Genomic DNA, 19,352 nt, shown 5'->3' on the forward strand with positions numbered 1-19,352 from the left:
AACATATAGAAAAATAAACATAAAAATAAAGTTGGATTATGCAGCAACAGCAGTTAGATATCTTTATTCTAGTGCATTCAGTTTCTCGACATTTCACTTTATTTATTAGCTCTGCATTCCAATTTGTTTTGAAAAATTAAGAATCCTACTTTCGGTGCTGTTTATATGAATGCACAGTAGTTAAAATATTTCCAATTTTCCTTCACCATCTGCTCTGCAGCATTAAGATCCTGGAGTTTGTTATGTGGAATTTCATTCATACACAGCAGGTCTATAAAAGTTATTTGACTTTTCTTCTCCCCTTATTCCCCTTAGCAATGTTATAGTGCTACTGATGTAAGAAGTTATTTTTTTATTCTTAATATTTCCCTTGTGGCAATCCATTCACCCAGGCATTTTCCCCCTGTTTCTCTGACGTAAATGCAGTTTTTGTCAGTACATAAATAACAAACAGTAAGTACTCGGCTAGGATAGATGTTATTTTGTTTACTAAGAGTTTTTCAGATATCCCGATGCCCCACTTTTTTCTCTGTTTGGCTTCGGTGGTCAGGCAGTTGTTTATAGAGGCTGATCTTATTACCACTTAGTGGTTAATTTGAAACATCTTAGACTTCTTATATTTACCTGGATAAAAAGAACATCCAAATTTCCACATATCCCACACTGTGGAGAAAATTCAATGAAAACAACAGACTGTTTGGGATTGCTAAAGGTTCAGCTGTGCATAGAAATACAGAGGTAGAAAACGTCCTGATTTCTGTGCAGGTCATTGCAGAGAAGAAAAGAGTGTTCACCGAAGAACTTTTTTCATTTTGTCTCTTCGGTGGTGAAGTTGTTGCATGATATTGGATTATTTACTCTCCATCTACTGGAAATGTTTACTGCTTTGCAATTAAGCTTTTCTCGGGTGCATTGTACGCTTTTTCAAAAAGATTTGGGAATTGGAAACATCTGAAGCAACTTTCAAACATGAGAGGGGTACAGAACACTGAACCTGTGTGCTAACTCGATTAAAACTTTAAAAAAATCACAATCTGGTAGGGTTGACTCTGCTATGGCACACCAGTTTAATTCAGAACAGCCGTACTGAAGAGACATTCTTCAGTGTGTGGTGACAGTTACAAAGTTTAAGTACTTGTGGGCTTGTCTTCCAGGGTCAGGATGAAGTATTAGGATCCAAAAGCTATGGAAGAGATTTGGGGATTTTTGAGCTAATATACAGTTTGATCCATGTCTGGCTGACCACTTTGCTAAATTTGGACAGAAGGGGAAAGCCATTCTACCTGTCCTCAACTGTAGGTGACAAATTCATTGAATTGATGGGAAAGAAAATTAAAAACTCCATAGTAAGAGAATTGCAGCAAGCCAAGTATTTCTCTGTAATTGTTTCTTCAGCATTGCTGTAGCACATGCAGACCAGCTCACATTCATTTTCTGATTTCTCGTTCAGAGGGCCAAATAATTGGGTTTCAGCCACTTGAGAACCACACAGGGGCAAACCTAGCTGAAGCTGTGCTGGCTATGATAAATAACCTAGGTTTGGATGAGTCTAACGGCTGTGGGCAATTGTATGATAATGCTAGTGATGTGACTGATCGTTCCAATAGTCTGCAGGCCCATCTGTCACGGAAAATCCACCAAAAGACTATGTGCCATGTGCTGCACATTCCCTAAATGTAATTGGAGTCAGCAGTGTTAACAATTGCTCAGATGCACATATTGATAGAAAACTATTTTCCACAATCTAAATGCTGACATGAGCCAGAGATTATTGATTCTCAGCTGTTCAACTGAAGAAGAGTCTATGTTGTTTAAAAGCTTGTCTCTTTCACCAGCAGAAGTTGGTCCAATAACCAATTACCTCACCCACCTCTGTTCCCCTGTAGTGAACTCATTATCTTTTTTTCTCTGTCAGTGCTTGCATGGAATAGCTAGAGCATTTAATGTCTAAATTCACATACAATATCAAGTCAGCAGTGAGAACCTGTTAGCTGTGAATTTTTAATTTTTAGCTAAACATATAATTCTTAATGTCTGGCTATGGTGCTTGTGTTGTTCCCATATGCTGTTAATTCTTTAAATGACATGTTTTTAATCATCTCAGGAAAGTTTAAGTATGTTATAACCGGATGGGACTTCAGGATATTCTGTGCCTAGAACTCCAAGAATTCTTAATTTGATCCTGTTTAGCAGGCAGTAAGGAGATCAGAGTGAGGGGGCCAAAGAGAGTAAGGGTGAATAGGCTGTGGAGGGAATGGAGAAGAGCAAGGAGAAAGGGATCACAGAGTTCCCAGAGACAGAATTGGGCCAAAAGGGCCCAGGGAATTCAAGAGATTGAGACTTGGAAAGGGAAAAAGAAACATTTACTGGTTAGAAAATAGAAAAAAAAACAGAGACACGCGGGATACTTATAAAAATATTTTGTAGAATTCTTCAAAAATAATCTTTATAGTACTGTAAGTGCAAAACTCAACTCAGGAGTACAGCCACAACTAGAACCTCCATAATTATAAAGTCCATGCCATTTCTTCTTTAAAGAGCAGTCGGTAAGAAATATGTAGTGCAGTCATCTTGCTCTCACTCATGCACGTACATCCTTCCCCTTCACTTCCCTTTCATTGGACCCAAATATATCCTCCATGGAATATCTGTGGTGTCAAAACTGCTTGTGAATCCCAGAGTCCTTTGTCCTTAGGCCAGTGTATGGGTAGCTGACTATTTAAGCTTTGGGGATAATCCGCAGATTTGTTTTGCTCAGTGGGGATGTGATTCAGTAACTGAAAGTTTTGATTCTCTGTGTCAAGTTCTGTTATTAAATCTTTTGCAGTGTACATAAAAGTGGGAAAAGGGATGGACTATATAAAGAAAACCTTTTGTTGCGTGGATGTACTGTTAGGAACACAGAAGAGGTTACAGGGATAGTAATCTATGCAGGTAAAAGACAGCTTTTCTCTTTTAATTTACATGTTCAATTGATAGTTTCCTTAGACTGTCAACAAATATCTATATTGTTTAATGTATTGCTTCTGCAGGGCACGAGACCAAAGCTTTGTTAAATAACAGTGGACCACGTTACAAGCGCAGTAAGCTTGAAAGACAGATGAATATTGATGTCCTTTGGTGTGTCCTCATACTTATAGTCATGTGTCTATTTTCAGCCATTGGTAAGTCCTCTTACAAATAAAAGTTAAGACGACCAAACTCTATCCTAAGAGTCACATGCTTTGCTTTAAAAATTCAAAAATGTATATCTTCTGTCTCTTCATTCATGTAGCTACTTCCTTTTCTATGTAAAGTTTGGGTTTTCTGTAGGAAACTTCAGCTTTGTACATAAGCTCATCCAAATAGTAATCTTTTAATAACCTTCAACTGCATACCATTATTAGACCAAATCAGACAAATATTGGGTCAGGCTCTGCCACCTTCAGTAGCAATGAGTAGTGCCCTACTTCAAAAGTAGTATCTTTGAAATCAATTGATCATGACTAAGGATGGCAGATTTTGGCACATACTTAGTTGCCAAGGTAATATATGAACACAGAGTAAACATAACTAGCACAATACCATTCACCTAGCTCTATTAGATGAAAACAGGGACTCATAATATACAATATTAACCTACCATACTTAAGTATCCAAACGTATAATATTAAGTTATTTAAAGGCCAAATTCAAAGGACAAGTCAAAGAAAAGACTACCATTGACTTCAATGGAATTGTTACTGGCATCGAAAATTTTAATAAAAATAGAGGGGCGGGGTAAGTTTGTTTGGGTTCTCTCTGTGTGTGTGTGTGTGTGTGTGTGTGTGTGTGTGTGTGTGTGTGTGTGTATTGGTCTGTGACTAAGAATTTGGTGTAAAGGTTTGTGTGCAAAACATTTCTTTAGCCATTTGTTTTGAATTCCATATTTTGTAATATTTGGGTTTTGTTTTGGTTGTGTGTAGTACATAAGATCTGGAATTTTTCTTGGTAACTTTAAATGTATTTTACCGAAACTTCTGTGTTATTTTAATACCCTTAATTGTGTCTTTTTCCAGCTGTTGATAATCATCTTTAAAGATGAAAATTGAGGGCAAAACTATTATTATGCTCTTTGTTTCCACTGAGTTAAATGGGCAACTTGCATATCCAAAACCAGCATTTCATCCTAACGATTTCCAATTTGTTTTAGAGTAGAACCCTAGTAACAGAAGTGGTTCTTTTTTTCTTTTTTTGCCTGTTGTTAAAATGAGTTGTGTATCCCCATAACTTTCTTATAAATATTGTCTATCAAATATGAACTAAAATGAGAGACCAAGATTTGAAAAAGTGACTAGAGATCTGGGGGTCCTCAATTTTGGGCTGCCCATCTTGAATCACCATGAGAAGGGCCCTGTTTTTTTCAGAGTGCTGAGAACCCACCCTCTGAAAACCAAGCCCTTTTAAGACACCTCCATAAGTTGGGAATTCATAAATTCGTGGCATCTAAAATCACTAGGTCATTTGAAAATCAAAACATTTAGTAAAAAGAAACTTGATATAATCCATTGCAAGTGCAGAAGTTTTATCATTTTTACTCTAGATTATTAAAAATAGCTATAGATACATCAGAGCATAAATAATGTAAAGCTTTGAACTGCTGCAAAATATTTAGTGAGACAATGTCATTTTTATTTATTGTTATTTCAGTGTGGGATAGGGGGCAGTTTAGAAACTTGATAGAGGTGCCTTACAAACAGGGCCGGCTCCAGGCACCAGCTTCTCAAGCAGGTGCTTGGGGCGGCTGCTCCGGAGAGGGGCGGCAGGTCCAGGAATTCGGCGGACGGTCCCTCACTCCGCCTGGGAGTGAAGGACCTCCCGCCGAATTGCCGCCGCAAATCGTGATTGCGGGTTTTTTTGGGGGGGGGGGGGTTGGCTGCTTGGGGCGGCCAAAACCCTGGAGCCGGCCCTGCTTACAAAGGATTTTTTTAATGGGCTTTACTCCTTTTTTGTTGCTTTATGACATATAAAGAATAGGGCCTGAAAGATTGTCAGGTTTCGGGGGGGAGGAGGGGTGTTAAGGTATTAGTTTTTTTCTGCTTGATTTTAATATAAATATCAGAGATAACAACTCAGGTCTTCCCTGTCTGGGATGGGAAAACCTATTATATGTCTCAGAGTATATGTTTGATTTTTCTCACACCCTAATTAAAAGGGTGGGATTGCCGTATCTTTGGTAAAGACATCATTGCTCCAAAATGTTAATGCTTTCCTTGCATTAAATAGGAATTAACAAAGAAAGACAACAAACAAAGAGATTGAAATAGTCTGACTAAAATCTCTTCCCATCTTAGTTGCGCAGCTTCTATTCCTTTGACTTTTGTGATGGCCACCTTTTCACTAGTTCTCCAGTTGTCATGGTGTCTTCCAGGGTAGACAAGACTTGAGTTTCCAATGTAGAAAATGCATATTAAAAAAAAAAAATTCAGGCCTATCTCATAAATCATAACAAAGTAGGAAAAGGCACAAGCTCCCCCTCCCCTTTTTTCCCCCTTTGCTGGTCACTTTTAAAGACAAACACATACAAAATAAACCAATGCTGTGTTGTTTTTAATGTCTTAATGTTAATTTAAGTTTCCATCTATTTCAACTTTTCTGTAGGTCATGGCCTATGGGTGTGGCAATATGGTGAGAAGAAACCAGCTTTCAGTGTTCCCGGGCTTGATGGCAACTATCTATCACCAGTTCTAGCTGCAGTATATTTATTTTTGACAATGATAATAGTTTTTCAGGTAACAACGTTGTCCATATTGGTTCCTGTGTTCACAGTTTACTGATGCTAATAATTATATATAGAGAAAGAGAGCCCAACTTCTCCCACCAAGGAACTTGAGGTGCTAATTAAGTGTTTAAAATACAATACAATTAGATACAATACAATTAAAGCATGAAAATGAAGAATAAAATATTATGTTGCCAGAAAAATAAAAGAGCCTCATTAATGTGCTAATGGTGACCAAAATGAAAACAGCTCTGAAAAAAATCAATGGACAGATGCTCCAAATTGTCTTCCCTCCATTGACTTTAGTGGAGCTGTGACAATTCACACCCGGTGAGGTTTTGTCCCAAACATTCTAGGTGTGTTGTTTTTTTAACAAGCAAGATGGGCTAAGATGAGGAGGGTGCCTGTTGGGGAGCAGCAAACTTCACACTCTGTGGGATACCAGGCTGCAAAAGCTGAGTTACCCGCCTACCTTGGAGGAATACCTAGAACCTTGGTGGGTTTGGAATGCAGGTACCTTACCAGGACAAGGTTCATGCTGGGATTTAACTCTTTAATGGCCCCAAACTGTTTAGAATTTATACAGGAGGTAAATGACTAGAGTTGTCATCATTCAGCGTCTATACATAGGAGGAGAATATTGGGTGGATGCAGGGGGGAGAAAGTCTTCTGATGATGAGATCTACCATAATGTTGAATACTGTGGTGTGTCAAGAGAAGTGTGGATGTCTGTCTTTGGGACATGTAAAACTAGAACTGACAGACCATTAGAAGATAACATACTAATGAAGGGAACGATCTTGCAGTGAAAAGGGATGGATTAAATAATGGCCTTTGCCATTTCTAGATTATGATTTTAATGTATTAAGAGGTTTTTTTCTATTAAAGAAAACTCAGAACAGATCTACTTAAGTATGCACCCTTTACTATAGGTTTTGTTTAAATAACCACCCTTGGTACTTATATATGTACTGCGATTCACCCCACTAGTCTAATTGACCAAGCTACATTTTGTATATAACCAGAAATTTCTGCACTGAAAAAACATGTGCAAGGAACAGTCAACTAGAAATGATGTCTTTCATGGATTTTTGAAAATCCCCAAGAAACTGCTGATTTTTTTTTTCAGGAAAACTCTCTTAGCTTAACACTTTGTTCAGCAATTACAAAATATGTTCTTCATTCAGCTGAACTGCTGCTCAAAAATTGCAACTGACAACATTGCTTTCTCTGCAGAACCTTCCACCAATCATTCATTTTACCTCTCCTGTTCCTGGAAAGCTAATTTAGTAGAGTCTGTTATTTACACAGATAAAATTTGGGAGCTATTCATCCCTTTTTTAACGCAAGATATTCTTTTGTATTTGCAGGATTCTGACTGTACTGTATGTTCCTCTCCCCCTCCCTTCTTTTCCTTTCCTAGCTTCTTTCAAGCTCATCTTATTACCCTGAAAACGTTTGCTTCTCTCCAAGCCTTGATAATCACATTTCCAGACATAATTATGGATTTCAGCTCTACAGTTGCACCATAGGCTTTTCTAATCTGTCCAAGTAAACTCCTTGCAAAAATTCTAATTACTTTACAATATTGAATCTAAGCCTATTAAATTCTTTAAGGTAAAGTATAGTACATACACTCTTTGTGATTTTAGTCTGCCATAAAGTTGATTAGATTATATCAATTCAATATAATATCAATGCCCACTCTTTTCTCCTAATTAGTGTGTTTTCCATCTGTTTTAGGTTCTGATTCCGATTTCTTTGTATGTATCCATTGAAGTAGTTAAAGCATGCCAAGTGTTCTTCATTCATCAAGACAAGGATTTATATGATGAAGAGACAGACTCTCAGCTACAGTGTCGAGCTTTAAACATCACAGAAGACTTAGGGCAGATACAATATATATTCTCAGACAAGACTGGTACTCTTACTGAAAATAAGATGGTTTTCCGAAGATGCACTGTTTCTGGAATAGAGTATTCCCATGATGCTAATGGTGAGCCTCTTGTTTGCTGTCCAAGGGTTTTACTTCAGTTTGATTTCAATCACACAAAAAAGTGACTATGTTCTTAAAACAAACAACAAATTGTGTACGATTTATGATATGTGCATCAGACACCACAATGATGGTTGTAAAATTAGCTATAACTTGATGTCTGTTCATTTCGGAATTATAATCTTATCAGGAATTCTTTGGGATCTTGAGTGTGTTGTCAAGGTTGCTATTCTCTGTAGGTTTACGCTCTGATCCTGCAAAGCATTTAGAAACATGCTTAACTTTAAACACCTAAATAGTACCATTGATATCAATGGGACTACATTGCTACATCTGTCCCTTAATGTGTAACTTCACTCCAAGATACTCAATCAGTGTCAAGAATGAAAGGTGAACAAGGTTACTAGTGTGGCTTTCATGTTAACACAAGAGCACAGTCTGTTGTAATAATATTTCATCTGTTTTAGCTTTATCCTGTTCACTTCAATGCCCCAGTGTGATGGGTATCTCTGGGTTAACATTCTTTTGCTGCCAAACAAATATTGTAACTGAACAGAACATCCTCAAGTAGCTGACTTTTGAAGCATTAAAATGTAATTCATTACCCCAAGGGAATGAGGTTCCCTTTAGTTGTCACCCATGTGTCATCTCATCAACCTCTTAAAATTATTAAGTGACTTCCGATTTTGTGATTTTGTGTAATTTGTATTAAGCTATTTTCCCCCTAACGTTTTAGCTGTATCCTTTGGGACTTCAAAGATGTTACATTCTCAAATTTCTTTGCATACTCGATAGATATTGTACTGGCTTTCTAAATGCAGTAATTAAGCTTTTTAACCTGCAGTACATTATTCTTTCCTTGAAGTTCATTTGGAGAGTTCAGCTAACACATCAGAAATGGAATAAGAGAGACTTATTAAAGGTGAACTGTAAACCTAAAAAAGACGTTTAAAATTGTATGAGATCCCAAGTTAGTAACAGAATATTGTGGAGGCTTAAATTACAGAGTGAATTTACTTTTAAAATAAAATATTTTAAAATAGCAATCATATATTGCACTTGCACCACTTTTCCTAAGATGAAATCAGTGCACCTAACAGAGATAGTAGGGTATTATTATTAACCCTATGTTACAGATGGGAAAACTGAGAAAAAGAGAAGTTGAAACTTCCCCAAGGGTTCACAGTGAGTCAGAGACAGAAGTAGAATTAGAATCTACAGCACATTTCTTGACTCCCAGTTCTGTGCACTAAATAGTAAACCATACTGCTTCTCTTCATTCCTCTTGTTTACCTGCCACCCTCTGATTTCAGGGCATATTGTGTTCCTTCCAAGAGTTAATGACATTACAGTTAACTAAAGCAGTTCAGGAAGGGCAGTATTTTATGGGTTAGATTGCATCAGGTGATGCAGCGCAAATACAAAAGCCTACACTTGGGTCTTGATGGGTAAGTAAAGAAGAAATTAAGTGTCAAATGTTTTATCTTACCATGTATTATCACTGCTCTACAGCCAAAATGCTTCTGAAATAAATGTAGTCAAACTTTACTAATTCTGGGTCACTGAGAATGAAAATGATGCTTAAAATTGTTGATTGGCTCTAGTTTTCAAGATATGCTATTGGGTCAGTGTATACAACCCTTGACTTGGGAATGGCAGAGGATAAGTGAGTTATAAAGGGAAGCGATCTCAATTTAAACCAGAAATGACTAAAATACATCTTTGACTGGATCTATGAATAAATCTATGACTGGGTTTGGAAAGTACTTGCTTTTTAGACAAAACAATGAATGATGCAATCTGAAGCTGGTATTGCATCATACATGATATGAATTGCATCATGTTATTCCTAGAAGTCATGGATGATGCAATCATAATGAAGCTTACATTACTCTGCTGAACAAATTGCCCTATATCAGCTCTAGAAATCATACAGTGTCGTGCTCTCTTATTTGTCAGTGTTTGATTTTGCAAAGGGACACATTTCTGTTTAGCCAAAGTGAGCAGAGATGCCTCGTACTTGTGTCAACAGTGCAGATAACTTCTGCTATGTTTGTGGTGAAGTAACTTTTGCATCACAAAAGCGCAGTATAACCACTATGGTTAAGAAAGCCTATCACCTTTATTTTGGCTGCAAAATTGGAGATCAGGACAAGAGGTGGGCCCCACACATATGCTGCAACACTTGTGCAACAAATCTTCGCCAGTGGTTGAACGGGAAAAGGAAATCTTTTGCAGTGCCAATGATTTGGAGAGAGCCAACAGATCATACCAGCAATTGTTACTTCTGCATAGTGCCTCCAGTTGGGAAAGGTGTGTCAAAGAAGAAAAAGTGGGCTGTGCATTATCCAAACATTCCATCAGCTATACGCCCAGTACCCCACGGAGAAGGACTGCCGGTTCCTGATGCACCAGAATCATTCTCACTTGAGTCAGACGAGGAAGAGGAAGAGGATGAAACTTCTGGTCCTGAACCATCAATGTCACAGGGCCCACATTTTCTCCCATCCTCCTCCTCTGAACCACACCTCATAACACAAGGTGAACTGAATGACCTTGTCAGGGATTTGGAACTACCCAAGAGTAAGGCAGAGCTGTTGGGTTCCAGACTACAGCAGTGGAATCTCCTGGCAGGTGATGTTAGGGTTTCCATGTTCCGTGACCGTCAAAAGGATCTTGTCCCATTCTTCTTCATGGAAGGTGATCTTGTAGCCTGCAACAACATTGATGATGTGATGGCAGCCCTCAACATCGTTCACGATCCAGATGGGTGGAGACTGTTCATTGATTCATCGAAGACGAGTCTTAAAGCTGTTTTACTGCATAATGGCAATGTTTTGCCATCAATTCCAGTTGGTCATGCAGTCCATGTGAAGGAAACCTATGACAACATGAAACAACTTTTGAGGTGCATAAACTATGACTAACACCAGTGGCAGCTTTGTGGCAATTTGAAGGTTGTTGCTCTCTTGCTTGGTCTGCAGACTGGATACACAAAGTACTGCTGTTTTCACTGCAAATGGGATAGTCGTGCAAGAGATTCCCACTACATCAAGGAAGATTGGCCACTCCGACAGTCATTGGAACCTGGGAGGAAAAGTGTTCAGCATCCACCACTTGTTGAATCAAGGAAGATTTTGTTACCACCCTTACGCATCAAGCTGGGTCTGATGAAGAACTTTGTCAAGGCCATTGAGAAACCACAAGCAGCTTTCAAGTACCTCCGTGGAAAATTTCCAAGGTGAAGTGAAGCTAAGATAAAGGAAGTTGTCTTTGTTCGTCCTCAGATTTGTGAACTTCTTTGAGATGATGCATTTGACCATGCACTGCCTGGCAAGGAAAAGATGGCCTGGAAAGCCTTCCAGTTAGTGGCAATAAATTTTCTCGGAAACAACAAGGCAGACAACTACAGGTTGTTGGTGGAAAACCTCCTCAAGGCATACAAAAGCCTTGGTTGCAACATGTCACTAAAGATACATTTTTTGCACACTCATCTAGATTTTTTATTGCACCGAACTGCGGAGCAGTGAGTGATGAGCACGGCCAGTGATTTCACCAGGACATTGCAACAATGGAGAAATGCTATCAGGGCAAATGGAGCCCATCAATGCTTGCAGACTATTGCTGGACAGTGACAAGAGATGCTCCATTTAATGAATACAAGAGACAAGGCAAGAAGCGCCGAGTAGACACTGAATAGGACTAAACTATGTACATAATAGTTTTTTGCCTTTTGTTTCATAATAAATTTTATTTATATAACCCTTTTGCTGATTTTTAAAGTGTTACATAAACAGGACAGGTGAAATATTATCATGTAAAGCAACCATAAACACATGAAAAGACCTAGGTTTACAATTTATGATTAAAACTCTACTATCTACACAATATACATAGACATAAAATATAAAAACTTAAATATCTTAGAAACAGTAGCCAATCAGTTGTTTTAATTGTCATATTTGAATTCAGCACATCAAAATACATCATAAATAGCACATTTTATCTCTGAAGCAGACGAGTTCTCAAAAATTGTAGACCAGTGTTATCATTGTCAAGTCTATCCATACTTTTTTTAAGTGATTTAGGATTACACTATAAATGTTAGAAAATAAAAACAAAACAGCGAAACTGACAATATACAACATTATCAAAAACACAAAGCAAACAAAATACAGTAGTGTTTTTCCTTTACCTTCTCTCATTTATAGGCATCTTTATGCTCACTTGTAATTCTAGTTGGTGCAAAATTTTCAGATTGAAATGTGATTAAGTTGACAATTCCCTTTAATCATAGTATTTGAAGCTCTTCTCTATATAAAGTGATCTTGCACTAATTCTTTGCCTTTCTGTGTATAAATGGCAACCGAGAGTCCTGTGGCACCTTTAAGATTAACAGATGTATTGGAGCATAAACTTTCGTGGGTGAATACTCACTTTGTCAGACGCATGTGTATAAATGATCATAATTTTCATTGTTTTTATTCTCCACTTTTAGGATCAATGACACAATAAATAAGTGTTCTCACTCAAGATTTTTAGTGTCTATTCTCCAGGCTGATTCCCAGGCCCATTCTTTCTGTGAAGTTACTCCACTGATATCTTGTCTTCCTACCTGATGACTACCCACTAGTTCAGGTCGCATAAGATCCCTCCTTCAATTGTTTTTCCTGTCATTAATAACATCTATAACACTTTATGCTCCTGTGTTTAAATACAAAGGATTTGAGGAAGCCCTTATACATACCAAAAGCCAGCAATCCCACGAGGTTGTGTTTAGGATATATTTAATAACTGATGCTGTCAGGCCGGCTCCAGGCACCAGCGGAGGAAGCACGTACCTGGGGCGGCACATGCTAAGGGGCGGTATTCCTTCCATTCTTGGGGCGGCACAGTCCGGGCAGCTTTTTTTTTTTTTTGCTTAGGCAGTTCGGGCGGCTGTCTGAGCGGCTTTTTTTGTTTGTTTTTAGCTTGGGGCAGCAAAAATGGTAGAGCCGATCCTGGATTCTGTCCAGCTGACCCAGTCAGTTCTGGTTGTGGATTAAAATGAGGTTTAGAGAACTCTCAGATCTGCCACTTATAAAAAGATCCAGTCTTGCCACATATGCAAGTTTAAAACTGATTGAGTACTAAGGACCCAGAACACCAAACAAAACCCATTGGCCTCCCTGCATAATCTTAGCTATTGTATGCCTTTTTCTGTTAGTCATAGTATTGCTTTCAATCATAGTAATTTAACACTAGGAACCAAACTGTGAATAGTCTGTGAGGTGATGAAATAAATGTAAAACTCATGGCAAGATCTGATTTAAAACTGTTACATCAATGTCATGATTTGCATGCTGAAATCCACAATTCATGTTCTGTTGTGGTGCCTTGTGGGAGCGAATGTACTTGGAGTAGAAATTCTATTCTGAGTATTTTGGTTTGAGCTTGTTATATAGAAATGTAATCTGGTGGTACCTGGTAACTCATCTGGCAGATTGGGCATGGTATTCCCAGCTTTGTTCCATGACCTGTGATATGTTACAAACTTTGTTCACACGCTGAAAATTCATCCAAAGGTTCTGGGTTTTTTTTTTTCTGTTCTGTCTAGGTTCTTATACTGCCCTCATCACCACAGTATCTGAGCACCTTCCAGCAGTGCATTAAGCAGCATAAGTAATGATTGTCCCATGTGCTTTGTGTACTTTCGCTCATCCTCTTCCCACTGTGAAAATTGCATGTACAGTGCAGAATTTTGTTTTGGTAGGATTTTGGTTTTGGTTTAATGTAGACACTACCCTGTGTTTATGTTAGGGAAGGCAAGGTTGAAATGTACCTTGCATTTGAATTGGAAGATAATGAGGTTTGTGATAATCCTTATTTCCTGTGTGGAGTTCATTCCACATTTTCGACCAGCCCCTGAGAAAGTCCTATCTCCAGAACAGACAAGTTTGACCCTTATGGTAGAAAGTTCTATTGTGCCTGAGAAGCAGAACTGTCAATCACAATCTTCATCCCAAAGCTTTAGGAGACCTTTTTAGATATCCTGGGCAAAGACTATGGAGAACCTTGAAGATAAGCACTAAAACCTTGAACTTGGCTTCCCACAGAATATCAAGTCAGTATAGGGAGCAGAGGATAGGTGTGATGTTCTCACGTAGCCTGTGTTGCTGAGAACTGCTTATAATAATAAGAGATATCCTATCTCCTAGAACTGGAAGGGACCTTGAAAGGTCATCAAGTCCAGCCCCCTGCCTTCACTAGCAGGACCAAGTACTGATTTTGCCTTAGATCCCTAAGTGGCCCCCTCAAGGATTGAACTCACAACCCTGAGTTTAGTAGGCCAATGCTCAAACCACTGAGCTATCCCTCTGCGGCAGTCTGTCTGAGTTGGAGTGTCCTAAAGGCTGATGTGTCCAGATATATTTCATTGCTGTAGTCCAGATGGGAGGTGACTAAGTTGTGTATAACCAAGCCCAGGTCATCATCTACCAGGATGGGATGGAATCTCCTAGCCAACTGGAAATGGTAGAAAGTATTATTCAGGGATGCTGCTATATGAGAGCTTAGGGTTAGTGGGAAATCCAGGAACACTTCTAAACTACAGACTGAATTGCTCAATTGCAAGTGTGTATCTTGAATCAAAGAAGACTGAACCATGGCTGGGAGCTCTTCAGATTGCTTTTCTCGACCCATCAGCATCACCTTTGGCTTGCTTGGATTCAGCTTCAGCCAGTTGTGCTTTATCCATGAGCTGATTTTGTCCAAGCATCTTGATGGTCATGATGTGGTTGTAGATGGCAAAGGACAGGCAGAGTTGTGTGTCATCCAGGGCCGGTGCAAGGAAGTTTCACACCCTAGGCAAAACTTCCACCTTGCACCCCCCCCAGCCCTGTGGCAGCTCCCTGCCCCCCCCCCCACCCTGAGGTGCCCCCCCATGGCAGCTTCCCCCCACACCCTGAGGCTCCCCCACAGCAGCTCTCCCCCCCCACCCGGGGAGCCGTGCGGCAGCTCCCCACCCCAGCTCACCTCTGCTCCGCCTCCTCCCTGAGCACGCCGCCCCCGCTCTAATTCTCCTCCGCTCCCAGGCTTGTGGCACCAAACAGCTGATTGGCGCTGCAAGCCTGGGAGGTGGGAGAAGTGGAGCAGCGATCGCGCGCTCAGGGAGGGGGCGTAGGAATGATGTAAAAAAAAGTGCTTTTTGGCACCCCCAAATCTTGGCGCCCTAGGCAACCACCTAGTTTGCCTAAATGGTAGCACTGGCCCTGGTGTTATCTGCATGTTGCTAGTACTTAAGTCCCTGTCATTTGATCAGTTCACTGGTGCTGCATGTTGAATAGGACAGGAGAGAGAATTGATTCTTGTGGGACTCCACAAATGAGAGGTCTAGTGGTGAGGTGTAATTTTCCATCACTGCTCTTTGGGAACTTTCCACAAGGAAGAACTTAAAACCATTATAGCACATTTCCCTAGTCCCCTATGACTTCTCTAAGGCAGGACAGAAGTATTTAATGGTTGACAATATCAGAAGCTCCAGAGAGGTTCAGGAGGATGAGAATGGAAGTCTACTCTCTATCCATTGACAGCAGGAGATAATGCATCAGTGCCACTAAAGCTGTTTGCATCCCACATCCTGGGCTGAATCCAAATTGTGCTCGATTTAGGATACTAGCTTCAATAAGATAAGCTTATAGTTGGCCTTTAGCTAGCTTCTCTATGTACTTGGTCAGGAACAGGAGATTGGATTCTGGCCAGTAGTTAGCTAGTACTGATATCTGAAGTGGGTTTCTTCAGTATTGGTCAAGCTATTGTGCGTTCAAATGAGGAAGGAAAAATTTCTTCCCGGAATATGGCATTGGCTATTTCAGTCAGGAGTGACACCAGTTGCTCATGACACCCTTTCACGAGCCATAAAAGATGTGACAAACTGACAATATCCTGCAACATTGTGGTCCAACCTTGTGGAATTAAGATGAACTTTATTGAATTAAGTTAAACCTTACTGAGTTAAGTTTGATACCATTTGGAATCCATTTTATTACATAGGCAATTGTGTACGTGTTATTGTGGAATAGTACATAATTGCTTTAGGACGAGGGGGATGCTAATGTAAAATTCCTCCAGTTATCTGAAGCCATCCCCTGGAGAGGTATGGATATAGGGTACTAATTCAAATGGAATTCTCCAGACAAAGAAAGGATTTTTGGTTAAATCACCTGGTTTTAAACATGCTCAGGTCCTTCTTCCTGATCCAGCAAATGGACAGGACCACTGGTCAATGGAGGGCCCCAGTCCTTAGGGAAAGGTGGATGGACTTGGCCTCCTGAGGCCCTATAAGGCTAGGATCTTGTTCTGAGCTGAAACTGTGATGAAGTTGAAACCACAAGGAAACCCTTTGGCTGAGGTACTGAAGGATTGTTCCTGCCAGAGCCCACGTTAGGATAGGTTCTTTTATTGTTTTTAATGTTTTCTCAGTAATGCTTGCATAGCCGGAGCTGTGTGGCAACTTATGACTGTGGGCAGTCACACTGTTAACCCTCCCTGAAGAGAAAGCACTCAGGGGAGCTTAGGCATCCTGTCTCAGCTGGGAATAACACAGTGAAGATAGGGAACTCTGCAGCCTGGAAATACCCTGGTCAGAAGGGAGGGAGACACCCAAGAAAGGCAATAGCTGGGAAGCTGGAAGCTGGAGAGTGGGTTCTCAGGCTGAATCACTGAGGGCTGACCACACAGATGCAGATGCCTGAACTGTGAAGGCATAGGTTGGATTCACAGACCTTGGGTCCAGACTCCTTCAGGGTTTCCAGTACTTCTTGAGGATTAAATATACTAATCTCTGGGAATACAGGCAACTTCTTTGTTGGTTAAATCACCCCAAAGGGGGAATAGATCCAGGCTGTTTGAAAGACATCCCAAACATGTGTGATATTTTCAGTGATGTAGAGGGGAGTGCCTCTGTCCTTTAACTTGCTTGGGAATTTGGTGGAGTCCATGGGTCTTTGTGGTTGAATCGGGATTAGAGGTCTTTCTTGTTGCCTGGGAGCTGGGAGAGCTATGATGGCTCCTTAATGAGGTGATGGTCTGCACAAGGTGTCAGTGAGCTCTGGTTTCTGTTGTCAGATGAATGAATTTGAATGAAGATGTCTTATGTGAGGCACCTCTTTTGGATTTGAGGTGTGAAGAATAGATAAATGTAGTGCCACTTCCACCTTCTGCTGTCTGGGTCTGTGATGGGCTGAGTATTGGGGGGAAGGCGCATGAGATAGCCAGCATAGGGCTCACAGCGTCATCCAGCCAGAGTCTCAGTGGGTATGTCTATGCAGAATTTTGGAGTGAGCCTTCCAGCCCAAGTCGACAGACTCAGGCTAGTGGGGTTCACACTAGTGGTCTAAAAATAACTGTATAGACAACCAAAGAAAAGTTAATCCCCATCTTATAATAAAAGCCATGATTCCGGAATGCTCTTCTTCCAACATCCATGGAATTAATGACACAATTAGTTGGCACCTAACGTCTCAAAACTGGCCCTACAGATCCCTGCAGCAGTTAATGACCTGATTGTGTCTGTGACACACATGATATGATTTAGCTACAGCCAGATGATGATCAGCCTGGCATCTGCCCCAGATGTTTTTCCAAAGTCTAACTTTATAGTAGACTTGTCCAGGGAAGTGGTTGCCAATCCTTCTAATTTTAGTTTTTCACTGTCTATGGAATGATTGTCCAAACCCAAGTTTAATTCCCAAGAGCTTAGTCAGACACCCCAGAAAACGCATAATTTTTCATTCTTTGCATTTTCCCCTCCTTCCAATTTTTTTTGGGGGGGGAGGGGGTGAATCCAGAGAGTGGAACAGTGAAAGGGAAGCTCAGAGGGAAGGGAATGGTGAAAACCCTATCATTTTCCATTTGGATTAGCCAGTTTTCTTAGTCACTGTCTTGGGAAAATGAGATCCCTCTTGGCATGTTGTCTGTCTGTTCTTAGTGAAGATTCGGATGGGGTGGTGTACATCATGCAGCAAGATCACTTTCTCAGTTTTATGTCAATTTTGCGCCATAACTGTTGTTTTCTTGTGAGCAAATTGTTAGAGAATGAAAAGAAGAGCAGGCTGACCCAGAGGCAGATGGAGTAAATGGGCTTCTTTATTGCGGTACTTGTTCCCCTTGACCCAATTGTCGAGTAAGCACTGAATTAATTACATCACACTCTTTTATCTAAGTTAGTATGGAAATACCCACATTTACTACCACGCCCCCCAAACCTTTATTTAGTAATATGAATACCCATATACTGAATATAATTATCCCCGCCCCTATTTACTGTTTACAGCATTAAGCATATTTTACAGACATTTTTACCTTTAAGATGCATTTCTTTTCAGTAATTGCACCCACAGGTTCCCTTAATCAGCAGTTCACAGGGAAGGGAGGAAGGGGCCATGACCCTGAGCTCGTTTATGTAGCTGGGAAAGGAAGGGAGGAGGAGATAACACTTCTTTACACAAAGGGTATTCTTTAGACACCCACATTCCTTATGCAGCTGCAACGCTTATCAATCCTTAACAAGCAGAAGGGAAGGGAGAGGGATAGCACTTTATCAAGCGAAGAGACAGTGCCTGCCCATGCCTTCCGCCCTAATACCATGCTAGCGGTTACCCAGGTCTTTACTTAACCCTTATATATCCCAACAGAGATGTCTTTCCCTATCTGACCTACAGACATAATTTGCCCAGTCCAAACTCACCTTGCATCCATCCTGGGATTTGACTTTATTAATAGGAAATGTTTAAAAAGATGATAAAGATCAACTCAATACTTGTCCCCAAGGTGGCTGTTGCTCCCTCATGACTCCTCACCTCCGTTATGTTTATACAGGATAACATGTCATCAGTGTCAGGGCCTTTTAACCCTTTCCCTACAGGATCAACACCTGTTAACAGGGTGGGATGTTTTGAACACACTGATGTAGCTGATTTTTCCTATTTCATTTTCTTTTGCTTTGAGAAAAGAATAATGGTTTAATTTGTCCCTGAGGAAGGGAGGGGGGTCAGCAAAGCTAGAATTGTGTGTTTTAACGGTGTATTTTTACTGTGTGTTTTTAACCCATCTAATACACAAGCACAATGGCATTCAGCATGGATGTAATCTGAGGCCTTCAATACACAGAGGAAGTTTTCTCTTAGCTTATGCCCTGGGAAATTCTTATGGATGCTGGCAGCAAGTTCTTACTTAAACATTAAAACTGCATACTTAGTAATAAATACACACATACACAGACATCCAACTTTATTATCTCAGGCAGACACACTCATATGTCCTATTGATTCCTTATACTATGGTCCTCATGCTTATTTCTCTGCCATCTTTTTCCCCTTTGCTCTGTCAAAGGGTTCTTCAGTTCTGTCACGGCTACTTCTTAGCTATTGCTGCCATGACTTCTCCCTTTTCAGTGATTTCAGCTCTCTTCTGATCTTCCTTCTTCCTCTCCTGCTTGTCCACCTGCTCTTCTATTAAATGACTCAAGCCTGTCAGCGCTCTGCCTTATATATAGGTTTTGGCCTATTCTGATTGGTTATTTCTTCAATCCTTATCATTAGCATACCCTCCACCAATCATCTTTAAGCCTTCCCTGAT

The 19,352-nt window shown here is 40.2% G+C and overlaps 1 protein-coding gene across 3 annotated transcripts in view; it reads left to right on the plus strand.

Annotated features, from left to right (window-relative positions):
- ATP10A (ATPase phospholipid transporting 10A (putative)) overlaps positions 1–19,352 on the plus strand; it is a 157,617-nt gene that overhangs the window by 93,690 nt on the left and 44,575 nt on the right. For all 3 annotated transcript variants that reach the window (XM_034757922.1, XM_034757919.1, XM_034757920.1), the window contains 4 exons: positions 2,828–2,934; positions 3,033–3,164; positions 5,620–5,750; positions 7,484–7,736. In XM_034757922.1, the coding sequence (XP_034613813.1) occupies positions 2,828–2,934; positions 3,033–3,164; positions 5,620–5,750; positions 7,484–7,736 (623 nt within the window). The remainder of the gene's footprint in view (positions 1–2,827; positions 2,935–3,032; positions 3,165–5,619; positions 5,751–7,483; positions 7,737–19,352) is intronic.

This window comes from Trachemys scripta, chromosome 1 (assembly GCF_013100865.1).
Source record: "Trachemys scripta elegans isolate TJP31775 chromosome 1, CAS_Tse_1.0, whole genome shotgun sequence".
NCBI classification, from domain to species: Eukaryota; Metazoa; Chordata; order Testudines; family Emydidae; genus Trachemys; species Trachemys scripta.